Source organism: Sus scrofa, chromosome 13, assembly GCF_000003025.6.
Source record: "Sus scrofa isolate TJ Tabasco breed Duroc chromosome 13, Sscrofa11.1, whole genome shotgun sequence".
Lineage (NCBI taxonomy): Eukaryota > Metazoa > Chordata > Mammalia > Artiodactyla > Suidae > Sus > Sus scrofa.
Window position 1 is genome coordinate 26414503 of NC_010455.5, and position 22740 is coordinate 26437242.

General features: G+C 46.4%; 1 protein-coding gene across 1 annotated transcript in view; it reads left to right on the top strand.

Moving 5' to 3' along the window:
• The window catches only part of FAM198A (family with sequence similarity 198 member A), a 58013-nt gene continuing 36407 nt past the window's right edge, over nt 1135-22740 (top strand). The window contains 1 exon segment of the mRNA XM_013981528.2: nt 1135-1540. Coding sequence (XP_013836982.2) covers nt 1538-1540 — 3 coding nt within the window. The 5' untranslated portion in view covers nt 1135-1537.

A 22740-nucleotide genomic window follows, 5' to 3' on the forward strand; every position in this document is an offset into this window, starting at 1 on the left:
CTGTTCCTGACTTATAGATTTCTTCCTCTCTCTTACCTGCTCTAGCAAATAGACTTTGGTTTGTGAAACTACTTACTATCTGGCCTCAGGGAAGTCACTTCAGCTACCTAATCTTCAGTTTCCTTATTTGAAAAATGGTGGTAATAAATTTTCTGTCTTAGGATTGCTTGTAATGATGAAATGCAATGACCTATGGAAAGCATCTGGAACATAATAAGGACCGAAAAAATCCTTTGAATCTGTTGTATCCCCACTACACACACACACACACACACACACACACACACACACACACACACACACTTTAAGGAGATCCTCTTAAGAAGCAATGTTAGTAGTGACATCCTCAAAGCATTCGGCAGCAGGGGACTGCTGGGAAGATACCAGCTTCTGTCCATCTAACAATGGTTCTTACTAGTTTCAGTCTTGGAGGGTAATATTTCAGCTTGGCTCCCAGATTCTCTCAGAGCCCTACTGCTGACTCTGTCCCCACCTCCACCTTCCTTTCTACAGGCTGTTAAGAATCCTGAGATTCAAACATTGGGCTACTTGGGGACACTGATCTAAAAGAGGTCCAGGCCCTGGTGGAAGGTGGCTCAGCTGTTAACAGAGAGACCAGCCTCCAATTCCAGGGCTTTGGATTCCAAGCCCGGTCCTGTCTCCAACACGGAGCATGCAGATCTTTAGGTCCTGCCTGGCCTGTGCCACAGCGCTGGGAGATTACCCAGGGAGTGTAAGGTGCTGTCTGTGCATCCATATCAGGTGCTTACTCCTGCGACCTAAACACTGATTAGTTCTCAAGGAGAGAAGCTGTTCAGTGTTAATGACCTTAAGTGGTCAACAGACTTTCCTTCCAAATCGCGCTTGATGACTGGGCTCAAACAAGGCTGTGAGGCTCCAGTAAAATTGTCTTTCAGAGGCTTTGCAGGGGAAAGTGATAGTTTTGCGACCCTCCGCAGGAACCCCGGGGTTTCCGCCGTTCCAGAGCCCCGGACTCCTTGGAGGCGAGATCGTGGCGATGCACAGTCTCGCTGCCCAGCTTTGGTTTTTCACCCAGCGGCAGGCGGGGCCGTTCCTTTCTAGCACCTGGGTTCCTGCTCGAGGCGGCTGAGGCTGCCTGAACCCCGGGTAGGGCTTTTATTGTGAAAGGAGCTCCCCCCTCCCGTGCTTTCGGGAAAGTGGGGAGGCTGGGCCGGGATGCTCGGCAGGGACTTTGCAAACTCTGCAAACGTCCTCAGCCGATTACAGAGGCTCGAGGCTGTGGGAGGGGTCCCGCAGAACGGCAGATTCTCGCAGCCCCAGAGACCCCCCCATTTGCATTCGCCTATAGACCTCTACCAACCCCACCGCAGAGCATCCCACCGCTCATCTCTCTCGTCTGGGAGTTGGCCGTTAGGAAGCTGTGGCCCCTCGGTCCGGGAAACCCAGGTCCAGGGAAGCCGGGAGAATCGTGGCGCTAGGAGCAGCCTGGGGCGGCAGGATGAGCTGGCGAGTAGGCTGAGCGCCCCGAGGAGCCAATCCAGCCACCGCGGGGGACATGGTAGGAATCGCAGGAGGGGAAGCTCAGGCAGGCGGGTGGGCACCCAGACAGGTGGCGGCAAGCAGCGCACCCGCCCTGCACGACCTCCCTGAGCCAGAATTGTTCCCAGAAAGTAGCAGGGGGGCGGGGACTTAGGAAGGGGGCAGTTGGCTTTTCTGCTTCCCTTGGCTGGGGGAGGACTGTAATAAGGCAGCTTTCCTTTTGGACCCGCACTCCCTGGCTGCACTGTAACCCTCTGGCAGTGCTGCAACGACTCCATCTAATCCACAGTGTTGGGGAGGAGAGGATTCCACGGGCACTCAGGGCAGCCAGTGATGGGTGAGATGATTTTGAAGTTTCTTTCTATCTTTGAAAAAATGCACGTGAATTTTATATTCTATCATAGCCATATTTTAATATTAAGAAGTAATGCCTTGCATTTATTACCATAGAATTATGTTGGCCCTGGTAAGGTTCCAATGCCTGGCTCCCAGTGTCCCATCTCCCTCTGCCTCCTGGGACCCTAGGGCTGGTATGGGGGTGGAGGACTGCCTGGGGCATGATTCATGGAGCCAGGGACCCTGTGAAGGGTTGGCTCTTCCATTGATAAAGCTCACAGACACCAACAAGCAGGAAGGATAGACTTTTTGGGGGTATGATCCAGGCAGTGTAGCTAAAACACACGTGTAGCCTCTGGAAAGGGACTTACCTCAGCACTGGCTGCTGATCAGCTCTGCTTCCAGGTAGAAGCTACCTACAGCCCCTACCCCCACCCCCTCCTGCAGTTCACTGTCCTTCCCTGGGGGGTATCACCCACCAGGATAAGTTTGAACTCTGAAGGGACTCAGAGGGGTTCTCCTATTTGCTTCTTTGGACAGCCCCCCACCCCACTTCAAGATCACACAGAGCAGATTGGAGCTCACTGTACTTTCTAAGGAATTTAGCTTTGGGCCTGGTTTTGAGACAGGCACCCAGGATTCCCCTGATGGGCAGTCTCTGGGAGGTGAGCTCCCTGTTTGCCAGGTATCTGGGCAGTGTCTGTACCAGAGGTGGAAGGCCACTGACCAGAAGCTGGGGGCTCAGGGAAGGGGACCCATGAGGCTAGGGGGGATGCTGTTTCACTTTATCCCTGCATAGCACCCCTTCCCCCAACCCTCAGAGTTTTTGTTTTTTGTTTTTTGTTTTTTCCCCCTCAAAGCTGCTAAGGAGAAATTAATAATGGAATCTTAAGGTTGGAAAAGGGCAGTGATTAGAGGTACAGGGCATGAAAAATCAGCAGATATTTTACCCCAAAACTCCCTTTTCAGGGCCAGAATGTCTCCAGAAGAGAGTATAGGCCAAGGCCACCCACTCAGGGCTGTTACTGTTGTGCAGGAGTCTCCTGTCCACGGCAGAACCTCTCAGGTCTCCTCTGGCTTCTGCTTGGGCAGCCTTTGGGTGCCACATTGATGTGATTGCTCCATGCCAGGGTGGGCTTCTTTTTTTAAATTATTTTTTTAACTCAATGAATTTTATAACATTTATAGTTGTACAGTGATCATGACAACCCAATTTTATAGCATTTCTGTCGCAAGCCCCCAGCCCATCCCCCACCTCCAACCTGTCTCCTTTGGAAACCATAAGTCTTTGAAAGTCTGGTCTGCAAAGAATTTCATTGTGTCCTTTTTATAGATTCCACATATAAGTAATAGCATATAACATTGATGTCTCACTATCTAACTTCACTTAGGATGATAATTTCTGGGTCCATTCATGTTGATGCAAATGACATTATTTCTTTCCTTTTTGTAGCTGAGTAATATTCCATTGTGTGTATGTACCACATCTTCTTGATCCACTCCTCCATCAATGGACATTTAGGTTGTTTCCACATCTTGGTTATTGTGTATAGTGCTGCAGTGAACAATGGGGTACGTGGATCTTTTCGAGACATGGTTTCCTCTGGATAGATGCCCAGGAGTGGGAGGGTGGGCTTCTTTTTCCTGTGAGCCAGCAGGCTCCTGGCTTTTCATCCTCAGTTCTGGGGTATGTTAGGAAGAGGACTTGAGGTAGGATTTTGCTGTGTCCAGGTCCACATGCCAGAGAAAGGGGCATATTGGGCACCCCCTGGCAGCAAAATGGCCTTGGAGATCTGAAGGTTTCCTTTGCTCCTCCCTCTGAATGAAGGGTCTTGTGGTCCAGAGGCCTAGGGGCCCGAGGGCAGCCAGGCATTGGCAGAAACCAGCATAGGAGGAGGCAGGGGGCTAGGAGTCCTCTGGGGGCCTTTGTTTCCTACTCTGTAAAATGAGATTGAACTCATGCCCTTTGAGGTGCCATTTAGCTCCAAAAATGGATGATGCTTGAATAATTCTGAGGGTGGACCCCTGATATTGCCCTCTTCTCAGCATGAGCAGCTAAGCAGGGTGAAAGGAAGAAGTTGTTCTTAGCACTGACTCTCACTTATCCCCGGATCAAATCCAGGATGGGATCCAGACCAAGGGATTTTTTTTTTTAAGTCTCCCTAGGTGATCCCAATGTGCAGCCAGGATTGAGAACCACAGGGCTTGAGGACTGAGGGAACAAGAACTGCACTTAGAGAGAAACTTCTTTTAATTCATTAAAATTGAGATGTGAATATCCCCAACTTGTTCAAATATTTAGTAATTTCTTAATACCATCGTATTACTGATCCCATTACATAAGATAGAAAAGCCTGAGTTGGAAATATGAAGCTAACAGTCTGGAATCCTTAAATGTCTTTTTGCAAAAGTGGACCCTGAACTTCAGGATCTGTGAGGGCGTTTTTGATTTTTGATCATCTTTTTTTTTTTTTTTTTGGTCTTTTTGCCATTTCTTGGGCCACTCCTGCGGCATATGGAGGTTCCCAGGCTAGGGGTCTAATCAGAGCCATAGCCACTGGCCTACACCAGAGCCACAGCAACGTGGGATCCAAGCTGGGTCTGCGACCTACACCACAGCTCTTGGCAACGCCGGATCCTCAACCCACTGAGCAAGGGCAGGGATCGAACCCACAACCTTATGGTTCCTTGTTGGATTCGTTAACCACTGCGCCATGATGGGAACTCCGATTTTTGATCATCTTAAAGGGGCTGTGGGTCTTATCCAGGGCTTGGATTGTGTATTTCTAAAGCTAAGAGTGGGACGCTTGCCACTTCCCTTACAGTAATGGTGGGAAGCTTCTTGTATGTTGAAGACTTTGAACTTGGAAGAAAAATATTGATAGAAGACTGTTATTGCCAACTTAAAAGTGTTTTTTTCTGGTTCTTGGGGGATAAAAAGTATATGTATTTCTGAAATATATTTTATCTAACAGCCATACTGCAAAATTCTATAGGTAACCTTGATTATTGTTTTGGTGTATCTCTTACTTTCTTGGAGTATTGTTTTATTTTATTTTTATTCTTATATTTATTTTTTGTCTTTCGAAAGCCAAACCCATGGCATATGGAGGTTCCCAGGCTAGGGGTAAAATCAGAGAGGTAGCTGCTGGCCTACACCACAGCCCAGTAACTTGAGATCCGAGCCATGCCTGTGACCTACACTGCAGCTCACGGCAACACCGGATCCTTAACCCACTGGGCAAGATCAGGGATTGAACCTGCGTCCTCATGGATACTAGCTGGGTTTGTTAACCACTGAGCCACGATGGGAACTCCTTGAGTATTATTTTAGAGAGTTGTATACCAAACTTGCAGTTTTTCAGTCTGATTTGTTTTACTTTACTTTTCATTAAAGCAAGTTTCCATGTCTACATCTTTAAAAAGATGTTTATCACCCTACTTTCAATGCTCAGTACCATGATTTTGATAATCATCTCCCTGCTTATAGACTTTAGGTCATTTCTCTTTGGGGCTATTTTCAATGGCGTGGGCCAACTTCTGATCATCCATGGAAATGGGGATCTGAGTGCCTGGGGAACAGATTGCTTCAGCCTCTTCATCAAAGATTTTGCTGCAGCCACCTTCGAGGCCCCAGAATGGGAGTATGGGAGGCAATTCCTCTTGTCTGTCTTCTCTCTGCTATGATCTTGTCATAACGAAGGCCATAGGCAGAAGGGGGTCCCAGAAGAGGCCACACATGGGTCAGTTCTCCTTGTGAGAACCAGAAACTCAAGTCCCTGGAGGTTGAGACTCAGAGGGTGATCTCTAGGAGAATGAGCTAAGGCCACACAGAGAAGGGCACAGAGAGCTGGGCTTGAGGGAGTTCTTCATTCCCCAACCCCACACCATGCAGGTCCCATCACAGACACTGTGGCATCTTTGTATACTTGAGACCTTTGATGTAGCTTGGCGTGGTGGAGAAGAGGCACACAGTTTGAAATCACAATGAGGTTTGTGGCAGACTAGCTACTGTGCAGCTCTGAGTAAGTACATCAGTGCTCTGAACTTCAGGCTGCTCATCTGTAAAATGGATTTACACTAACGTGTTGCTATTAGCAAAAGGACCTCGGAGGTGACACCACTTGATGCCCCCAAAGGTGCTATAAGAATGGGAATTTTACAAAGAACCCACAAAAATAGATTTTCTTTTGTCAGGACCTAAAACAAACAGTAAGGAAGTAACTGATATATTTTATTCAGTACCTGACTAGGGGGTATTTCTGGGACTCTTCTCTAAGTGTGGATCAAGTATAGACAGATTCTATCCTAAAATAGGTTACTTGCTTTGTTAGATCTTTCTTACCAGGCAGGAAATTCCCAGCCTGTAGGAGATGTTTCCCTAGTCTGTGTGCCCCGGGCCTCCTTTGGATGCTGGTCAGGTGAGAAGGTAGCCCCATTCCGCCATAGCCCCTGAAGTCTGATGCTGGGGTGCCCTGGCAAATCACCCTGATGAGGCCTTCAGGTTCTTGGGCTTAGCTGGAGAAGGGAAGAGGTTAAACTAGTTTTGGAGTTAGAACTGGGAATCAGGACATTCAGTCCTTGGAGCCTGCAGGGAATTTGATACCCTCTCTTGCAGGCATCACCCCCTCCTCATGGAACAGCTCCTGCTGCATACGCAGGCCAGGCTTTGCAGGGATGGCTGGGGAGCAGAGGGGTTTAAACAATCCACTGGCCCCAACCAGACCAAGGAGGAGTTGGTTCAGAAACAGTGGATTGGGGAGTTCCCATTGTGGCACAGTGGAAACAAATCCGACTAGGAACCATGAGGTTTCAGTTTCGATCTCTGGCCTTGCTTAGTGGGTTAAGGATCTGGTGTTGCCCTGAGCTGTGGTATAGGTCACAGACGCAGCTTGGATCTGATGTTGCAGGCCAGCAACTGTAGCTCCGATTGGACCTCTAACCTGGGAACCTCCATATGCCATGGGTGTGGCCCTGGAAAGCAAAAACAAAACAAAACAAAACAAAAAACCCCCAGTGGATTGGAAGGGGTAGGGTGTGGGTAGCATAGGGATAGATCTTGTGAAAAAACGAGGTCTTTAGCAGTTTTGGGAGCCAGTGAGAGAAGTGTACTTCAGATAGGCCTCAGAGATGCTTTCTGACAATCCCCTCAGAGGAGGTCTGGAAGACTAGCCCTCCCTCCCTCCCCGCCCAGGGTGCTAATGTAGAAGCAGAGTACTTCTGGTATCCTTGAAGCCTGGGTGCTAAGAGGCACTGGATTGTGTTTTTTTTGGGCAGGGGAAAGTAGGGGGCTTCATTGTTATCCATGCCACTACAGAATCAAAGAGATTATCCTTGATAATAGATGCCATTTTCAGGGTGCTCATGGTGTGACTGTGCTCTAGATGCTCTTTCTACCCATGGTCTACTTTAAATACACCCGATTGCCTTTGCTTGGATCATTTTTTGATGTGACTGCTCCACTTTATTATTTCCATCTGGGATGTTTGGGGTGCAGTAGAGATTGCACACATCCCATATTGTCTGAATGAGTCTACACAGGCTTGAGTCTGATGGGCACCTGGCCTGAGGATAGAGTAATAGTGGATGCCCTTATACACCATGTGCACACATTCTTGGAAGTGGCCTGGGGTCTGGCCATATTTCCCAGGGCCTGGCTTGGTGGCTCCAGAACTGCTCACTGAGAGGAAGTTGGAAGGTGCTTTAAGATAGCAGCTGGTGAATTCAGGGGTGAGGGGCGAAGGGTGGAAAAAGTGAAAGATAGGGAGAGAGGGATGTGGAGGATGAGGAAATAGTAGGGGCCTTTACTGGTCTCCAGGCCTTGACTGGTTCTGAATGAACACATGTCTCCTTTGGGTAGGGCCTGAGTCTCACTCTCCTTGACTTTGGACTTCTTGGGTGGCACATCTAGGAGGCCACAAAAGGGGAGTTTACAGTCTACGTATAAGTGTGTGTTAGTACTCCCTTTCTTTCCTTCCTCTCTTGGCATTAATTCATTCATTCATACCTGCTTTAAGCCAGACAATGTGCTAGAAAATAACAACAATAAAAAGCACAGATCCTGCCTCTAGGAGACACACAGTTCAGTGATGCTGCCTGTGTAGGTATGTATGTGGGGTGGAGCAGGTGCAGGGGAGAGGGAATGTGAAGGAATGCTTCTGACTTGCGAGCTAAATGCTAATGAGGATGCAGAGAAGGATGCCTCTGATGCCGAATGCCCTCCCATCCTCAGCTTGAGGAATGAGGCCCACAGGGAGGCTCCAGGACAGGGAGGGCCTAAGAATGGCCTGGATTTGTCAAGTGAAGAAAAGAGAAGCTACTGTATAGTTATTGGAGTAGCTAAAATACAAACACCCTGAGAATGTCGAGTGCTGGCCAGGATGCAGAGCTACTGGAACACTCATATGTTAAAGATGGAAATGACAGTCATAGAGCTACACTGGAAAACAGTTTGTCAGTTGCTTATAAAGTTAAACATTCATATACCATATAACTCAGCAATCCTGTTGCTATATATTTACCCCAAAGGAATGAAAACACATGTCTGTACAAAAACCCAGATCCAGGGAGTTCCCGTTGTGGCGCAGAGGAAATGAATCCGACTAGGAACCATGAAGTTGTGAGTTCGATCCCTGGCCTCACTCAGTGGGTTAAGGATCTGGCATTGCCATGAGCTGTGGTGCAGGTGGCAGACGCGGCTTGGATCTGGCATTGCTGTAGCTGTGGCGTAGGCCAGCAGCTGTAGCTCCGATTTGACCCCTGGCAGGTGCCGCCCTAAAAAGACAAAAAAGACAAAAACAAACAAACAAAAACAGACATGTTATAATACCTTTATTCAAAATTGCCCAAAATTGGGAACAAGCCAAAAGTCCCCCAAGGTAGATCAGATAAGCAGACTGTGATCTAGTCATACCATGGAGTAGTACTTAGCCTTACTGAGACCACACTGCTGACACAAACAATAGCATGGATGCATCTCTAAGGCTTTATGCTGAAGCCAGTTTCAGAAGATTACACGCTGTGTGCTTCCATTTATATGACATTCTGGAAAATGCGAAACTCTAAGGATAGAGAACAGATAATGGTGGGGAATGGAGAGGCTGTGACTATGAAGAGATGTTTTTGGTGGGGAATGGAGAGGCTGTGACTATGAAGAGATGTTTTTGGTGGGGAATGGAGAGGCTGTGACTATGAAGAGATGTTTTTGGGGTGATGGAACAGTTGTGTCCCATTTGTGATGGTGGTTCTCTATATGTGTTAAAACCATAGAACTGTATACAAAAATTTTAGTTTTACTGAAAAAACATTTAAAAAATAATGTAACAAAAAGAAAGAAAGGCAGTCTAGCATAAGGAATAGCATATGCAAAGCCCTAAAGGCAAAAGTGGGCTGTCAAAGTTGGCTGGGAGGGAGTTGGGGAGAATCTTCTGGAAATGGAGCATGAGTGGTCTCCCCAGCCAGCAAGAGATTTGTGTTATTATCCTGAGAGCAGAGTGGGCAATTTTGAGCTTAGAGAGGTGAGATTGTATTTTGCGTACTAGAGAGCAGTTTCCAAGGGAGGGGAGACTGCAGGAGTTGGAGTGGAGGGCATCTGGGGAAGGATCCTGGTCCTGGTGGACAGGAGGGAGGAATGGCCTTGTGACTGGCTAGAGGGAGCAGGTGTAGGGGAGAGATATTTGGGCAGGAGGATTTAGGATTCTTGGTAGCCTGAGGGCAAGTCAAGAACAACTTCCATTCTTGCTGAGGCATCTGGGTATACAGGTTTCTGGGCCTTCCTCTTCTTTCTTCATCATTATTTTATTTATCTTATGAGGGGTCTTTTAACTAGTCACCCTTAGAAGTAACCATGATGTAGAACTGACTTATTTAAAAACAATACTAATAATTTCATTTCTATAAAATAGATCATTGTATTATATTCTTTTTTAAATTGAAATATAGTTGATTTACAGTGTTAGTTTCTGAACAGCAAAGTGATTCAGTTAAACATATTATATACTCTTTTTAAAAAATATCCTTTTACATAGTGGTTTGTCATAGGACATTGAATATAGTTCTTAGTGCTGTACAGTAGGACATTGTTGATTATCCCCTCCTTGTATAATAGTTTACATCTACTAACCCCAAGCTCCCACTCCATCCTTCCCTCAGTCCCCTCTCCCTTGGCAACCACAAGTCTATTCTCCTTATCCATGAGTCTGTTTCTGTTTCATGATAGGTTCATTTGTGTCATGTTTTAGATTCCACATGTAAGTGATCTCATATGGTATTTTGTCTTTCTCTTTCTGACTTGCTTCACTTAATGTGATAATCTCTAGTTGCATCCAGGTTGTTGTGAATGGCATTATTTCATTCTTTTTTATGGCTGAGTAGTATTCCATTGTGCATATGTACCACATCTTCTTAATCCATTCATTTGTTGATGGATGTTTAGATTGTTTCTATATCTTGGCTATTGTGAATAGTGCTGCTATGAACATAAGTGTTCATTTATCTTTTTGAATGATAGTTTTGTCTGGATATATGCCCAGGAGTGAGATTGTTGGATCATATAATTCTATATTTAGTTTTCTTAGGAACTATAGAAACTGTTTTCCAAAGTGGCTGCACTAACTTAACATTCCTACCAGTAGTGTAGGAGGGTTCCCTTTTCTCCACATCCTCTCCAGCATTTATTATTTGTAGACTCATTAATGATGGCCATTTTGATTGGTGTGAGGTGGTACCTTGTTGTAGTTTTGATTTTCATTTCTCTAGTAATTAGCGATGCTGAGCATTTTTTTCATGTGCCTGTTGACTATGTATATTCCTTCTTTGGAGAAATGTCCATTTTTTCAAGTGGGTTGTTTGTTTTTTGTTGTTGTTGAGTTGTATGAGCTGTTTGTATATTTCAGAAATTAAGATCTTGTCAGTTGCATCATTTGCAGATATCTTCTGCCATTCCATAGGTTGTATTTTCATTTTGTTTATGGTTTCTTTTGCTGTACAAAAGCTTGTAAGTTTGTAATCTTATAATCAGATCCCATTTATTTTGTTTGTTTTTATTTCCATTGCTTTAGGAGACTGACCTAAGAAAACATTGATATAATTTATGTCAGAGAATATTTTGCCTATGATCTCTTCTAGGAGTTTTTTTTTTTTTTTTTTTTTCTTTTTTCTTTTCTTGGGCCACACCCGTGGCATATGAAGGTTCCCAGGCTAGGGGTCCAATCGGAGCTGTAGCCTCTGGCCTACACCACAGCCACAGCAACGTGGGATCCAAGCCGCTTCTGTGACCTACACCACAGCTCAAGGCAATGCCGGACCCTTAACCTGCTGAGCGAGGCCATGGATTGAACCTGCAACCTCATGGTTCCTAGTCAGGTTTGTTAACCACTGAGCCACGATGGGAACTCCCATGTCTTATAAGTCTTTAGGCCATTTTGCGTTTATCTTTGCGCGTGGCGAGAGGGTATGTTCTGACTTCACTGATTTACATGCAGTTGTCCAACTTTCCCAGCACCACTTGCTGAAGACACTGTCTTTTTTGCCACTGCATATTCTTATTTACTTTGTCAAAGATTGATTGACTATAGGTGTATAGGTGTGTGGATTTATTTCTGGGCTCTCTATTCTGTTCCATTGATCCATATGTCTGTTTTTGTGCCAATACCACATGCTGTTTGATAACTGTAGCTTTATAGTATTATCTGAAGTCTGGGAAGGTTATGCCTCCTACTTTGTTCTTTTTCTTCAGGGTTGCTTTGGTAATTCTGGGTCTTTTATGGTTCCATATATATATATATGTGTGTGTGTGTATATATATGTGTGTATATATATATGTATGTGTGTATATATGTATGTATGTGTATATATATGTGTGTGTGTGTGTGTGTGTGTGTATATATATATAAGGATTATTCCGGTTCTGTGAAAAACATCATGAGTAATATGATAAGGATTGCATTAAATCTGTAAATTGCTTTGGGTAGTATGGCCATTTTAATGCTATATGCTTAGAGCTATAGTGAAGTGTTTGACATTCCTTAATCCTCTGAATTGGTTTTGCCAATATAATCATAAAAATAGGATAGAGATAATTGCAATAATAAATGAATACAGCATTATTTATGACACCCAAGCCACCTGGCTGGCAGTCCCCAGGGTCCTCTGCCTGCCAGAGCAGCCACACGGCTCCCCTTCCTCCTGGCCCCCAGGCCCTGCTGGAGGGTGGGCAGAACTGCGGCTGCTCTATTTCCTTGCCCACCTTCCTCACCTGCTACAGGCTTCAGCTTGGGTTTCTGCTAAGTGGCCACAGGAAGGGGCTATGTCACATGCTGTTTACTTGTGGGCATTTTTTTGTTTGGCTTTTGAGAATATTTGCTTGCAGTAAGCAAACAGCCTTTTCCAGAACCATCTGGAGAATTCAAATCCTTCCATCTTGGCTCAGGCAGCAGGTTCACGGTCCTGTGTTTAGAAGCCAAGTCATGTAGGGATTTTTCCAAGAAGGCCATCAGTCAGAGAACTGATCAAAGATAGCAGAGGGCTTAGGGTTAGAAGGGAGAGAGGGAGAGAAAAAAGAGAATAAGAGCTGGAGGTGTATGGACGCGAGATGAGGAGCTCAGGGAGAAAAAGGAGGCCCTAGGGAGGCCCTTTCCCCTCTCGGCACCTGTGTGAAGCCCACAGGTGCTCCTTGAAGTCTGAACATGCCAATCGGAAGACACAGGGTCTGGAGCTGCACTGGGCACAGTGCTCTGGGCTGCGTTTCAGCAGCATGCTGCCCTCTGGTAGAGCAGGGACGCTTTCTGCTGGCCTGGCTGGTGAGGGCTGACTGCTACTGCCTCTCTGTGTTTCCAGTGTTTGCCCTGTGAGCCTGCTGGGGGAGCTTTATTGGAACAAACTTGGTTTGTCCAGCAGCTGGCCCTGCCTCTGTCCAGAACTGGTTTTGCACCAGTGCTATGAGATGCCTTCCAGTGTGGGAGGCATTGGAGGATTCTCAGGACATTCTGTCCCTTATATCTCAGTCTCCATGTTTCCTGAAAGGAGAGTATCCATGTGAGTCCACGCCTCTAAGCAAATTTCCTTCATATACATGCCCTCAAGCAACTTATACCCCTCTCAATAATTTCTACCACCCAGCTAAGTCCTTAGCAGGGCAGTGTTGTCTATGGTGTGTTCCCATCTGGACCATAGACTGAAGGCAGAGGCCATGCCTTTCTCTTTCATTCTGGCCATGATTTAAAACACTGCTTTAGTACTTTTAAATGCTTGGTGCTTTGTTAGAGGTGGGAGAGGAGGAGTCAAACCTGTAACACCTTAGAGGGTCATAATTTCAAAAAGTACAGGATCTGCAACCCCTTTCATCCTTTTTTCTAAAGGAAATGAATGAACTCCAGCTCCAAGGATAATATGATAACCCGTTTCCAGCCAGGTGGAGGAAAGTGGGGAGGGGTAACAGGCTCATGCTCTGCCCAGGCTAGGATGAAGGCTTTGGGTTGTGCTGCCTGGGATGCCTGGGCCCAGTGCGGGTGGAGGCTGGGAGGCCAGTGAATGGGTCATTTGGATGTCCATCCTTGTGCTGAGGGGAGGGTGGGTGGGACACACAGGCCCCTTTCTCCAGGACAGAGTGGCTCTGTTGTCTCTCTGCACAGAAGCTCAGTGTGTACCTGTCAGGGGACCTGGATCCTGGCTCAGGGACTGGCTGCCTGCAGAGGTGGCCTCCTGGATGGCATGAGCACTCCCTCCCCACCTCCACACACATCCGGCCACTGTCTGCAGGCCCCAGTCCCAGTCAACTCATACAGTTCTGTCTCACCCTCCTCCCCCCTACTCTCCCTACTTCTCCTGGTGCCCTAGAGATCCTGTTGCGACTACAAAGATGCTATTGTATTCCTTTCTTTCAGAACATTCTTTCTTGAAACTCTAGTTGAAATCTTCTCATTTCCCTTTGGGAAGGGCACATGGATGGCTGGGCAATGCCACCCTGTTCACTTGCTTCTCTGGGAATCAGGAAAGGTTCCTGGTCTTTGTTCACAATCACCAACGCCAGGGCAGTGGCCCATGGTGACTGACCTTACATACCTTACTTGGTATGATTTTAAAGCATGAAGGGTTCAGAGGTGAGTTGTAATCAGAACTGAATTCAAACCCTGCCTACCACCTGGGGCAACTCAGTGAACCTTTAGCCTCTCAGCCTCAGTTTCCCCTGAAGATAATTCTGTTCCATGCTATAATGAGCATAAAGCACCGTGTACAGTAGTCATCAGCACATAGTAAGTGCTCAGTTAATAGGTGCTATACCTTGTTTCTAAACAACAGACAGAGCTGGAGGTGCAGCAAGGCCTGGGCCACTAGGGCTGTTAGTAGGATCCTTCAGTGCATCAGGGGAGCAGGAGTTAGCGGGTATTCTTGGGCCCTAGCTCTTGTGTAGAAGGGGTGCTAAGGTGGGGGAATTGGGGGACTATGTGCTGTATGGGGCCTGCCTTTATATCAGCCATGTGGATCCATGCCTATAATGGTGAACTGGAGAAAGGCAGAACCAAATGGTACAGGTTCAGGGATTCTTGAATAGATCCCTAAACTTGGATGAAGAAAAGTTCCATTTTTATTTCACTTGTTTCTAACTGAAATTCAGCATTTCTTTAATAATGAATGTAGGCATTAACTACAGTAGTGTTAGCATCACCTGTGACTTTGTCACCAAGAGGAATCAGAGGAGTTTTATATCATGAGAGTGGAAGCACATACTTTGAAATATAGTCTTTATTTCTCACTCTTTTGAAATTGCATTTGTTATTAGATGTGCTGCTAGATCTCATTATTGTAATGTGTTAATCAAGAAGCACGTTTATTATTATATCATAAATTTGTTTTTTGGAATATTTTGATGACTATATTTCAGTATAATTGATTACCTTTGTAACACTATGTCTTTTTTTTTTTTTTTAAATACCTTAAAAAAGCATCCTGAGAAAGCCACGGCTTCACCAGGTGGTTGGAGTAGTCTGGTACTTTATAAAAGGATCAGAACCCCTGCTTCTGTGTAGATATTCATCAGTGTGATCTGATTTTGGAATATGTCGAGAATCCTCTTTATCTAAACATGTCTTTCCTCAGCTTCTACTCTGAGATCATTAAAAAAAAATAATAATAATCTTGAGGATTTCCCATTGTGGCTCAGTGGGTTATGAACCTGACTAGTATCCAGGAGGATACTGTTCTTTGCCTCAGTGGGTTAAGGATCTGGTGTTGCCATGAGCCGTGGTGCAGATTGTAGATGTGGCTTGGATCCTATGTTGCTGTCTCTGTGGTGTAGGCTGGCAGCTGTAGCTCTGATTCGATCGCTAGCCTGGGAACTTCCATATGCTGCAGGTGTGGCTATAAAAAGCAAAAAAAAAAAAAAATCTTCAACAAATTCTAGTGAGTGCTGGCCTCTGTGCTGGCTGCGGGAAGATCATTCCCCGTTAGTACTAGTAACAACATACATTTGTGTTGGGCTTTGTAGCTTTCTTATCCATTATCTCATCAGATCTTTTAATTTTCAGATGTTAAGGCTGGTATTATTAGATCCATTTTAGAGAGCAATAAATAAAGTAGCTTAGAGGTCATCATTAATTGACCGTAATTGCCAAGTCATGCAGTTCATAACTATGACGGACTTCAACCACAAATGTGAGTCTCTTTCCACTCAAACAGCCTGAAAATTCTCACACTTAGATATAGCCCTTTTATTTTGGTAACATCTTTGGAGATCTTCTGTTCAAAGTAAATGTCCTTGGAAATTTGTTTCTTGTGTAGAGCGTTGCCTGGAGGATCTGGGTCCCAAGAATGTCTTGTTTAGGCGTGGTGGAGGGAAGGGCAGGGCTGAAGTAGGAACCCTGGAAGTGGGCTAGATCTGGATTCAGGGAGAGGACAGCCTTGGGAGGCATGAGGGCAGGACACACGGGCCTTGGGGTGTGTTGGAGCTGAGTGTATAGAGGGGCATAGGGAAGCCCAACTCGGGGGAGAAGTCCTGACAGGAAAGGTGAGCTCTGAAGCCCAACTTGACTCTTTGTGTGCTTTGCTTGGGGAGCCTCCAAACTTGGTCAGACATCCAAGCAGCATCTCCATGAGGGGGCTGAGGAAGTCCCCATTTCCGGAAACCACTGAGGAGACTGCCTGGGACTGGGCTCAGAGGGCATGTGATGGGCAAGCAGGCATGTTCTTTGTAGCATGAAAACAGAGACCTGCTCCTCTTCTCTGACTCTAAGAAGGTCCCTGGGACACTGCAGAGTACCTCCTGTCATCTCTTGTCTTTGGCTGTGGCTCTTTTCCTGGTTAGATAATGAGCCCCTGGAAGGCAGCAGCTCCCCTGCAGTGCCCAGTGCGGTGTAGATGTAGAACTCAACAAGTGTTTTCATTGGGTGGCAGCCTCATATTTAAGCTCGTCTAGCATGACTTTCTGAGATGATGGAAATGTTCCATTCTGCAGTGTCCCCCATGTGGCCACTCCTTACAGGTGGCTGCTGAGTACTTCAAATGGAATTAGTGCAAACAGGAATGGAAGTTTTAAATTTTACTTAATTTAAATGTAAATAGTCACATGTGGTTTGTGGCTTTTGTATTGGACAGTGCAGCTCTGGACCAACAGGTATAAACTAAAGTACTGATGGAGTCCAGGCTGCTGCATAAGTGGCTGAAGTGGGCTGGATATAATGAAGAAAAAAAAAACAATCTATGTTTTGTTTTCCCACGTTGTATTGAACTGGGGTCAGGGACGTGTTTTATCTTCTTTGAAAAACAGTAAAGCAAGTAGATTCCAAAGGCAGCTGTCCTTCCTTCTTCTGGGAGACAATAGGGATCAGTGAGGTCTTTGGTGAACAGCAGAGAACATATCATTAAGAGAGGGAGCCATACTCTATTCCAGTCGTGTGAGATCATGGACCCAAGTTGTGGCTAGAACTTCCTGCTTTTCAAGGGAAGCTGGAAATCTGGATTTGGGGCAGAAATACCCTGGTTTTTTTTTCTTTTTTTTTTTTGTCTTTTTGTTGTTGTTGTTGTTGTTGTTGCTATTTCTTGGGCTGCTCCCGCGGCATATGGAGGTTCCCAGGCTAGGGTTGGAATCGGAGCTGTAGCCACCGGCCTACGCCAGAGCCACAGCAACGCGGGATCCGAGCCGCGTCTGCAACCTACACCACAGCTCACGGCAATGCCGGATCCTTTACCCACTGAGCAAGGGCAGGGACCAAACCTGCAACCTCATGGTTCCTAATCGGATTCGTTAACCACTGCGCCACGACGGGAACTCCAGAAATACCCTGGTTTTTAAACACTGATGCACATTTATTTAAAACATTTCGGGCCAAATAAAACACATCTGCAATCCAGTTTTGGCCCAAGGATCCCAGTTTACAAACTCTCCTCTAGACTTTATTCTGGAGAAATCCATATGACTTGCTATGACTGGATTGGATTGAAGGCAAAGAATGGGATGGATTCTCCCTTTGTCGTCCTTAATTGGCTCAGCCCTGTATTGTCACAGATTTGGTTGGACTGGGGGGAAGTGTGTATGTAGGCCACAGACCTGCCTCCCTTCCACTCTTCCTGAGGGTTGTGTCCTGGCCTCTGAGCAGCCAGAGAGTAGAACTCTCTGGAAGACTAGAATGGAATGGTCCAGAGAGAAACTTGCTTTAGTTTTCAGCCTAAACCCTCACTCCCAGGCCTGCAAGCAAAAGCATAATGTATGGCTGTTAATACCAAGGCAGCCAGAGAAAATTTCCAACAAATAACAGGGTCTCCAAAATTCCATCTGGCCTGCGGTGTTCCCACACTAGTGCTCTTATGAGCTGGAACAAAATGGTAATTCAGTTATGGGTATGGAGAGAGCTCCTGGGGCAGACGGCAGGGCTGGAAAAGCCCCATCATATAATCAACATAGAGACTAGAGCACAGTAACCAGCTGGCAGGGCAGGGGAGATAAAGGACACGTCGTTTAACCCCCTCCCATCTCAGGAGCAGGCTGAGGGTTCATATGCCCACCTGTAGGGCAGGTGTTCTCAACGCATGTTCCAGGTACCCTGCCACGGAGGTAACTCCTGGGTTGTGCTAGAAAATTATAATCAGTTATGATGAAACGTAACTATATTTCAGGTTCTGTTCTGAAAGCTTTACCTACAACAGCTCATATATCTCACAATTCCTAGTGGAGCGGTTTTATTTTTGAGTGACAAGTCACATTCTTTTTCCAGCAGAATGTCACCATCCTAAGGGGAGTGACTTTTTATCTGTTTTGTTCATGGTGTTTCATGTCATCCCTGTGAGGATGCTACCATTCTTATCGCCATTGTACAGATGAGGAAACGGAGGCCCAAGTTCACACAGTCAGGATGCGGTAGGGCTGAAATCAACATTCAGGCAGCCTGGCCCTGAGTCCATTGAAATTAACGGGCTGCTGGTGGTAGGTGAGCCTGGTGAGCTGCTGCATCCCTGTGGGCCCAGAGAGGAAGCTTAGAAAACAGGCTGGGGACTGGGAGAAGGTCATGAGGAGTGGGTTTGCCCTGGGAGTTGGTCCTGAGGTCAGGGACTGAGTTGGGCCCCTAGGACTGTTTCGATGTGGATGTTCAGTTCCTTGCTCAGCCTGTGCCTGTTGGCTATGGGCTGCCTGGAGGATGTGTCCAAACCCTGAGAAGCTGTTTGTCTTTCTGATGACAAATAGGTCACTCTGTCCTGGGGCAGAGACCTGGCAGCTGCAGGACTGTACACTCCATGCTCCTGCCCGTGCTGAGCAGTGAGTCAGCACTGAGGCTGGAACTCAGGCTGGGATACCATCCCCTCTGTGGTGGGGGCCAGGGGCCCTTTGATGGGCACCCCCACAAGCCAGGGTTCCTTGCTTGGGGCAGGAGATGTAGACATTTTCCTTTCTGTTCATCCTCTACTCTCTGAGGCTCACACCTTGGGTGATACCTGCAGCTCTCTTTAAAAAATGAGGAAGGCAGTTTTGTGTATGATTATGGCTGGGGATTGATAGGGGGGTCTGGGATCAAACTGTTGGTCCCAGGGAGGCCAGGCCCTTGGCGGGTTGCACCGCTAGCCTCTGCTCTTTGCTCAGCACCAGCTTCTTCTTGGTCTGACTGCTCGGCTTTTCACTTGGGAGATGTGAAGTGTGCCAGTTGCCATTTTTTGGAGAGAGAAAGATCTGGGATCCACAGAGATGGGGAGAATCTTCAGGTTGGAAAAAAGCATGTTCTTTTCCAAATATATACCCCTGAGGGCTTCTTATCCATGGGCTACTCTGATCCTCACCTTCAAATTCTCCCCTCCTCGGCTATACCTCACCTGACACTGCACAGGGAGGCATTGTCTTCCTCCTTCTTCTCCTCCTTTTCTTCCTCCTTCTCTTAGCTGACATTTATTAAGCATCTCTAATGAGTCTGGAATATGAGTCTGATGGATAGTTCTTTCATTTAATTTTCATAACTACCCTATAAGGTTGTGTCTTAGGTTGCCTTCTCCCAGAAGCAGACCTTGAGCAAGGATTCTGGTGCAAGTAGTTTATTTGGACCATGTGACCAGAAGACAGCATGGAGGTGGCAAGGGGGAGGAAGTGGGACTGGGTAGGCGGCTGATGCAGGGTGCAAGCAGGAGCAGGTTACCTCTGTGAGCAACCAGGGCTCATATCTGCTAGGCACTTCAGGGACAGTGTAGAATATGCCTCAGAGTTGTCCTCCTGAGGGGTGGGGAGGATAGAGTCTTTACTCACCAGTTGCCATCTGTCATGGTTGAGGGCTGATCCTGGAGGTATTAACTTCCTAGCAGCATACTCCTGCATTCTAAGCAAGCACCAAGCCAAAGCTACTTGTGGAGAGGATATGGGCAGGGTGCAGACAGCACCTACTATAGGTAGGTGTGTCTTTTTCCAATTGAAATTGAGGCACATTCCAGATGCATGAGTCACTACCAGATTCTTTTTTTTAAGAGAAAGAAAGAGGAAGAGTGAAAGAAAATATGAATGGGAGTTCCCACTGTGGCGCAGTGGAAACAAACCCAACTAGTGTCTATGAGGACTACTGTTGATCCCTGGCCTTGTTCAGTGGGTTGGGGATCCGGCCTTGCCTTGAGCTGTGTTGTAGTTCGCAGACGAGGCTCAGATTCTGCATTGCTGTGGCCGTGGCATATGCCAGTGGCTACAGCTCTAGTTCAAACCCTAACCTGGGCATTTCCATATGTTGTGGGTCAGGCCCTAAAAAGCAAAAGGAAAAGAAAGGAAAGAAAGAAAAAGAAAAAAAAGAAAATAAGGGCAACTATCATTTCATGAAGGTTTTACTTCAGTTACACACAGAGTATTGGGTCACAATGTCAAATGTATTCCTTTGCATATTGGTAAAAAGAAAGTTTGAAGGCCAGTGGGTAGATGACATTGCTGTGGACATCAGAACCTGGTAAGAAGCAAAGAGACTAAGTAACTTGCCCAGGGTCAGACAACAAGTAGGTGTGTTGGGATTTGAACCCAAAGGCTGACTCCAGAGCCTCAGTGTGGAACTGCTGTGCTGCCATTGACTATTTCCAAGGTCCTTTAAGTGGTCCTGGTCTTTACTTTGTTTTTCATCTGTGTGGGGATACTGGTTATGAGCACAGATGGTATAAAATATATAGCTGGAAGAACTCAGTATTTACGTGGTCTACACCCAGTGTTGGTTGGTTGAAGACCAGCTGTTGTGGAATATCCTTGGGATATTCCAGGGTGAGGATAGGCTAAAGGAGAGGGGGTTGGAGTGGGAGTGGGGAGGGGGCAGGGCCAGCAAGATGGACATGCTCAGAACCAGGCCCTCACAAAAGGGTGATGACCTGTGCATGGCATCTAGGGATTGGCCCCACAGCCAACTCCTCAGCCCAGTCTGTCCTTTGTTACATTGTTGTAGTAATAGCAGCTACCATCTTTTGAATAACAGTTATGTCCCTGAAACTTCTTTATGCGATTCATGCACATTACCTCATAAACATTTGCATCAATCCTCAGAGGTAGATGCCATTGTTTCTACCATGGTATAGAAGCATATGCAGAAGTAGGACACTTGCCTGGGCGTCCTCACCTGGGGGCTGGTCTCTGCTCTCCACCTCACAATGAGATGGGGGCCCTCCTCCTGATGGCTGATCCTCCCCACTGACTCACTACCCCCTCCTCATGACCTGTGTGCTAATCTGAGGTTTGCTGGTACAAATTGACCTGCTATCACCTCTCTGGTCCTGCCTTGCACTGACTTGGTCTCTGTGGCTGTTGATGATGCTGATTTGGGTAGGGGCTCCCTAGTCAGTGTCAGATTTCCTAGGATGCACAAGGTGGGAAAAACCTCTCTGCTTTCTAACCAGGTCCTGCTGGCCACAACTATGTCATTTAACCCACTGGCTTTCAAAATTTCTTTTACCTAAGGAATACATTTTGCATTGTGACCCAATTGTGTGCGTGCATGCATGCGTGCATGCTTGTGTGCCTAAATAAAAGCTTTATGAAATGCTTAGCCTCATGAGAACCAGTGCCTCATACTTTCTTTCATTCTTCTCTTTTATTCTATTCCCTTTCCTTAAAAAATTCTGCTAATGACCCTGGTAATTTATTTCGACCGACAAGGTAACAATCTGATTGAAATTCCCTTCTCTAACAGAGCTGTCCCCCTTCTTGATCTTGGTTCAGATTCCTTAAAATGAGGTAATTTGGCTGTTGAAAGCAAATGTGCCTGTTGTTGCTTTTTCGAATCACTGTGCCTCCTTGTAACATATACTGCACATTCTGGACTGACCTGGTACACACTGGTTCTCCATGAGCCAGCACCCTCCACCCCCAGCAAGCCCCATGGTGGAGTGTTCAGGAGCCCCTTTCCTGGACTAGCTGGCAGCCCCAAGGCTGTCTCCTTACTGTTCTTCCTGGGGTGGAGGCAGGGAGGAAGTTTTCCATTGGGTCTTCTGTGGGTGCCTTTCCCCACTGCCCATCCTGACGTAGACAGTTTGATACCTAGGGTGGATGCTGGACACAGCCCCCTGGGAACCCTGTGGTGGGAAGACATCTTAAAGGAGGCCATTTGGCCCATCTCTGCAGCAGCCAGGGTAGAGGTAGTATTAGTTTCCCCCTGTTGCTGTTATAAATTACCACAGACTTTGTGGATTAAAATAGTACAAATTTGTTCTCTTCTGGTTCTGGTCAGAAGTCCAAAATCAGTTTCCTTGGGCTCAAGTCAAGGTGTCAACAGGGTTAGTTCCTTCTAGAGGCTCTGGGGAGAATCCTTTTTCTTGCCTTCTCCAGCTTCTAGTAGCCATCTGTCTTCCTCGGCTTGTGGCCCCATCCTCTATCTTCAAAAAGCACCACTCCAGTTTCTGTTTCCATCATCACATTGCCTTCTTCTCTTCTGTGGTCAAGTCTTCCTCTGCCTCCCTTTATAAAGATGCTTGTCACTACATTTAGGGCTCACCCAAGTAATTCAGGATAATCTCCTCATGTCAAGATCCTTAAAGTAATCATGTGTACATAGTCCCTTTTGGCACATAAATTGACTCTCGCAGGTCCCAGGAATTAGGTCCTGAATGTCTTTGGGAGCCATTTTTCAGTTTACTACGGGAGGCATCCAGCTTCTACTTTAAGGACTGTAAGTTGCTCCCCCCCGTATAAACTGGCCTAGTCCTGTGTTGTCAGGTTTAGAATGTGCACTCCTAGGGGTCCTTTGAGACCAGTATGACCTCCAAATACTTTCCCATTCCCATTTAGCAAATCAGTAGTAATTAGATTTTAATAAGTAATTGCTATTTTCTACCATTTCCAGAGTTAGGTTTAAAGCTCCTCAATAAAGTTCCTCTTTGGATCTGCGGAAACACAGGGAGCTGCAGAATCTCAGAAGTGGAAGGAACTTAGAGATCATATAAACCAGGGCTCTCAAACTG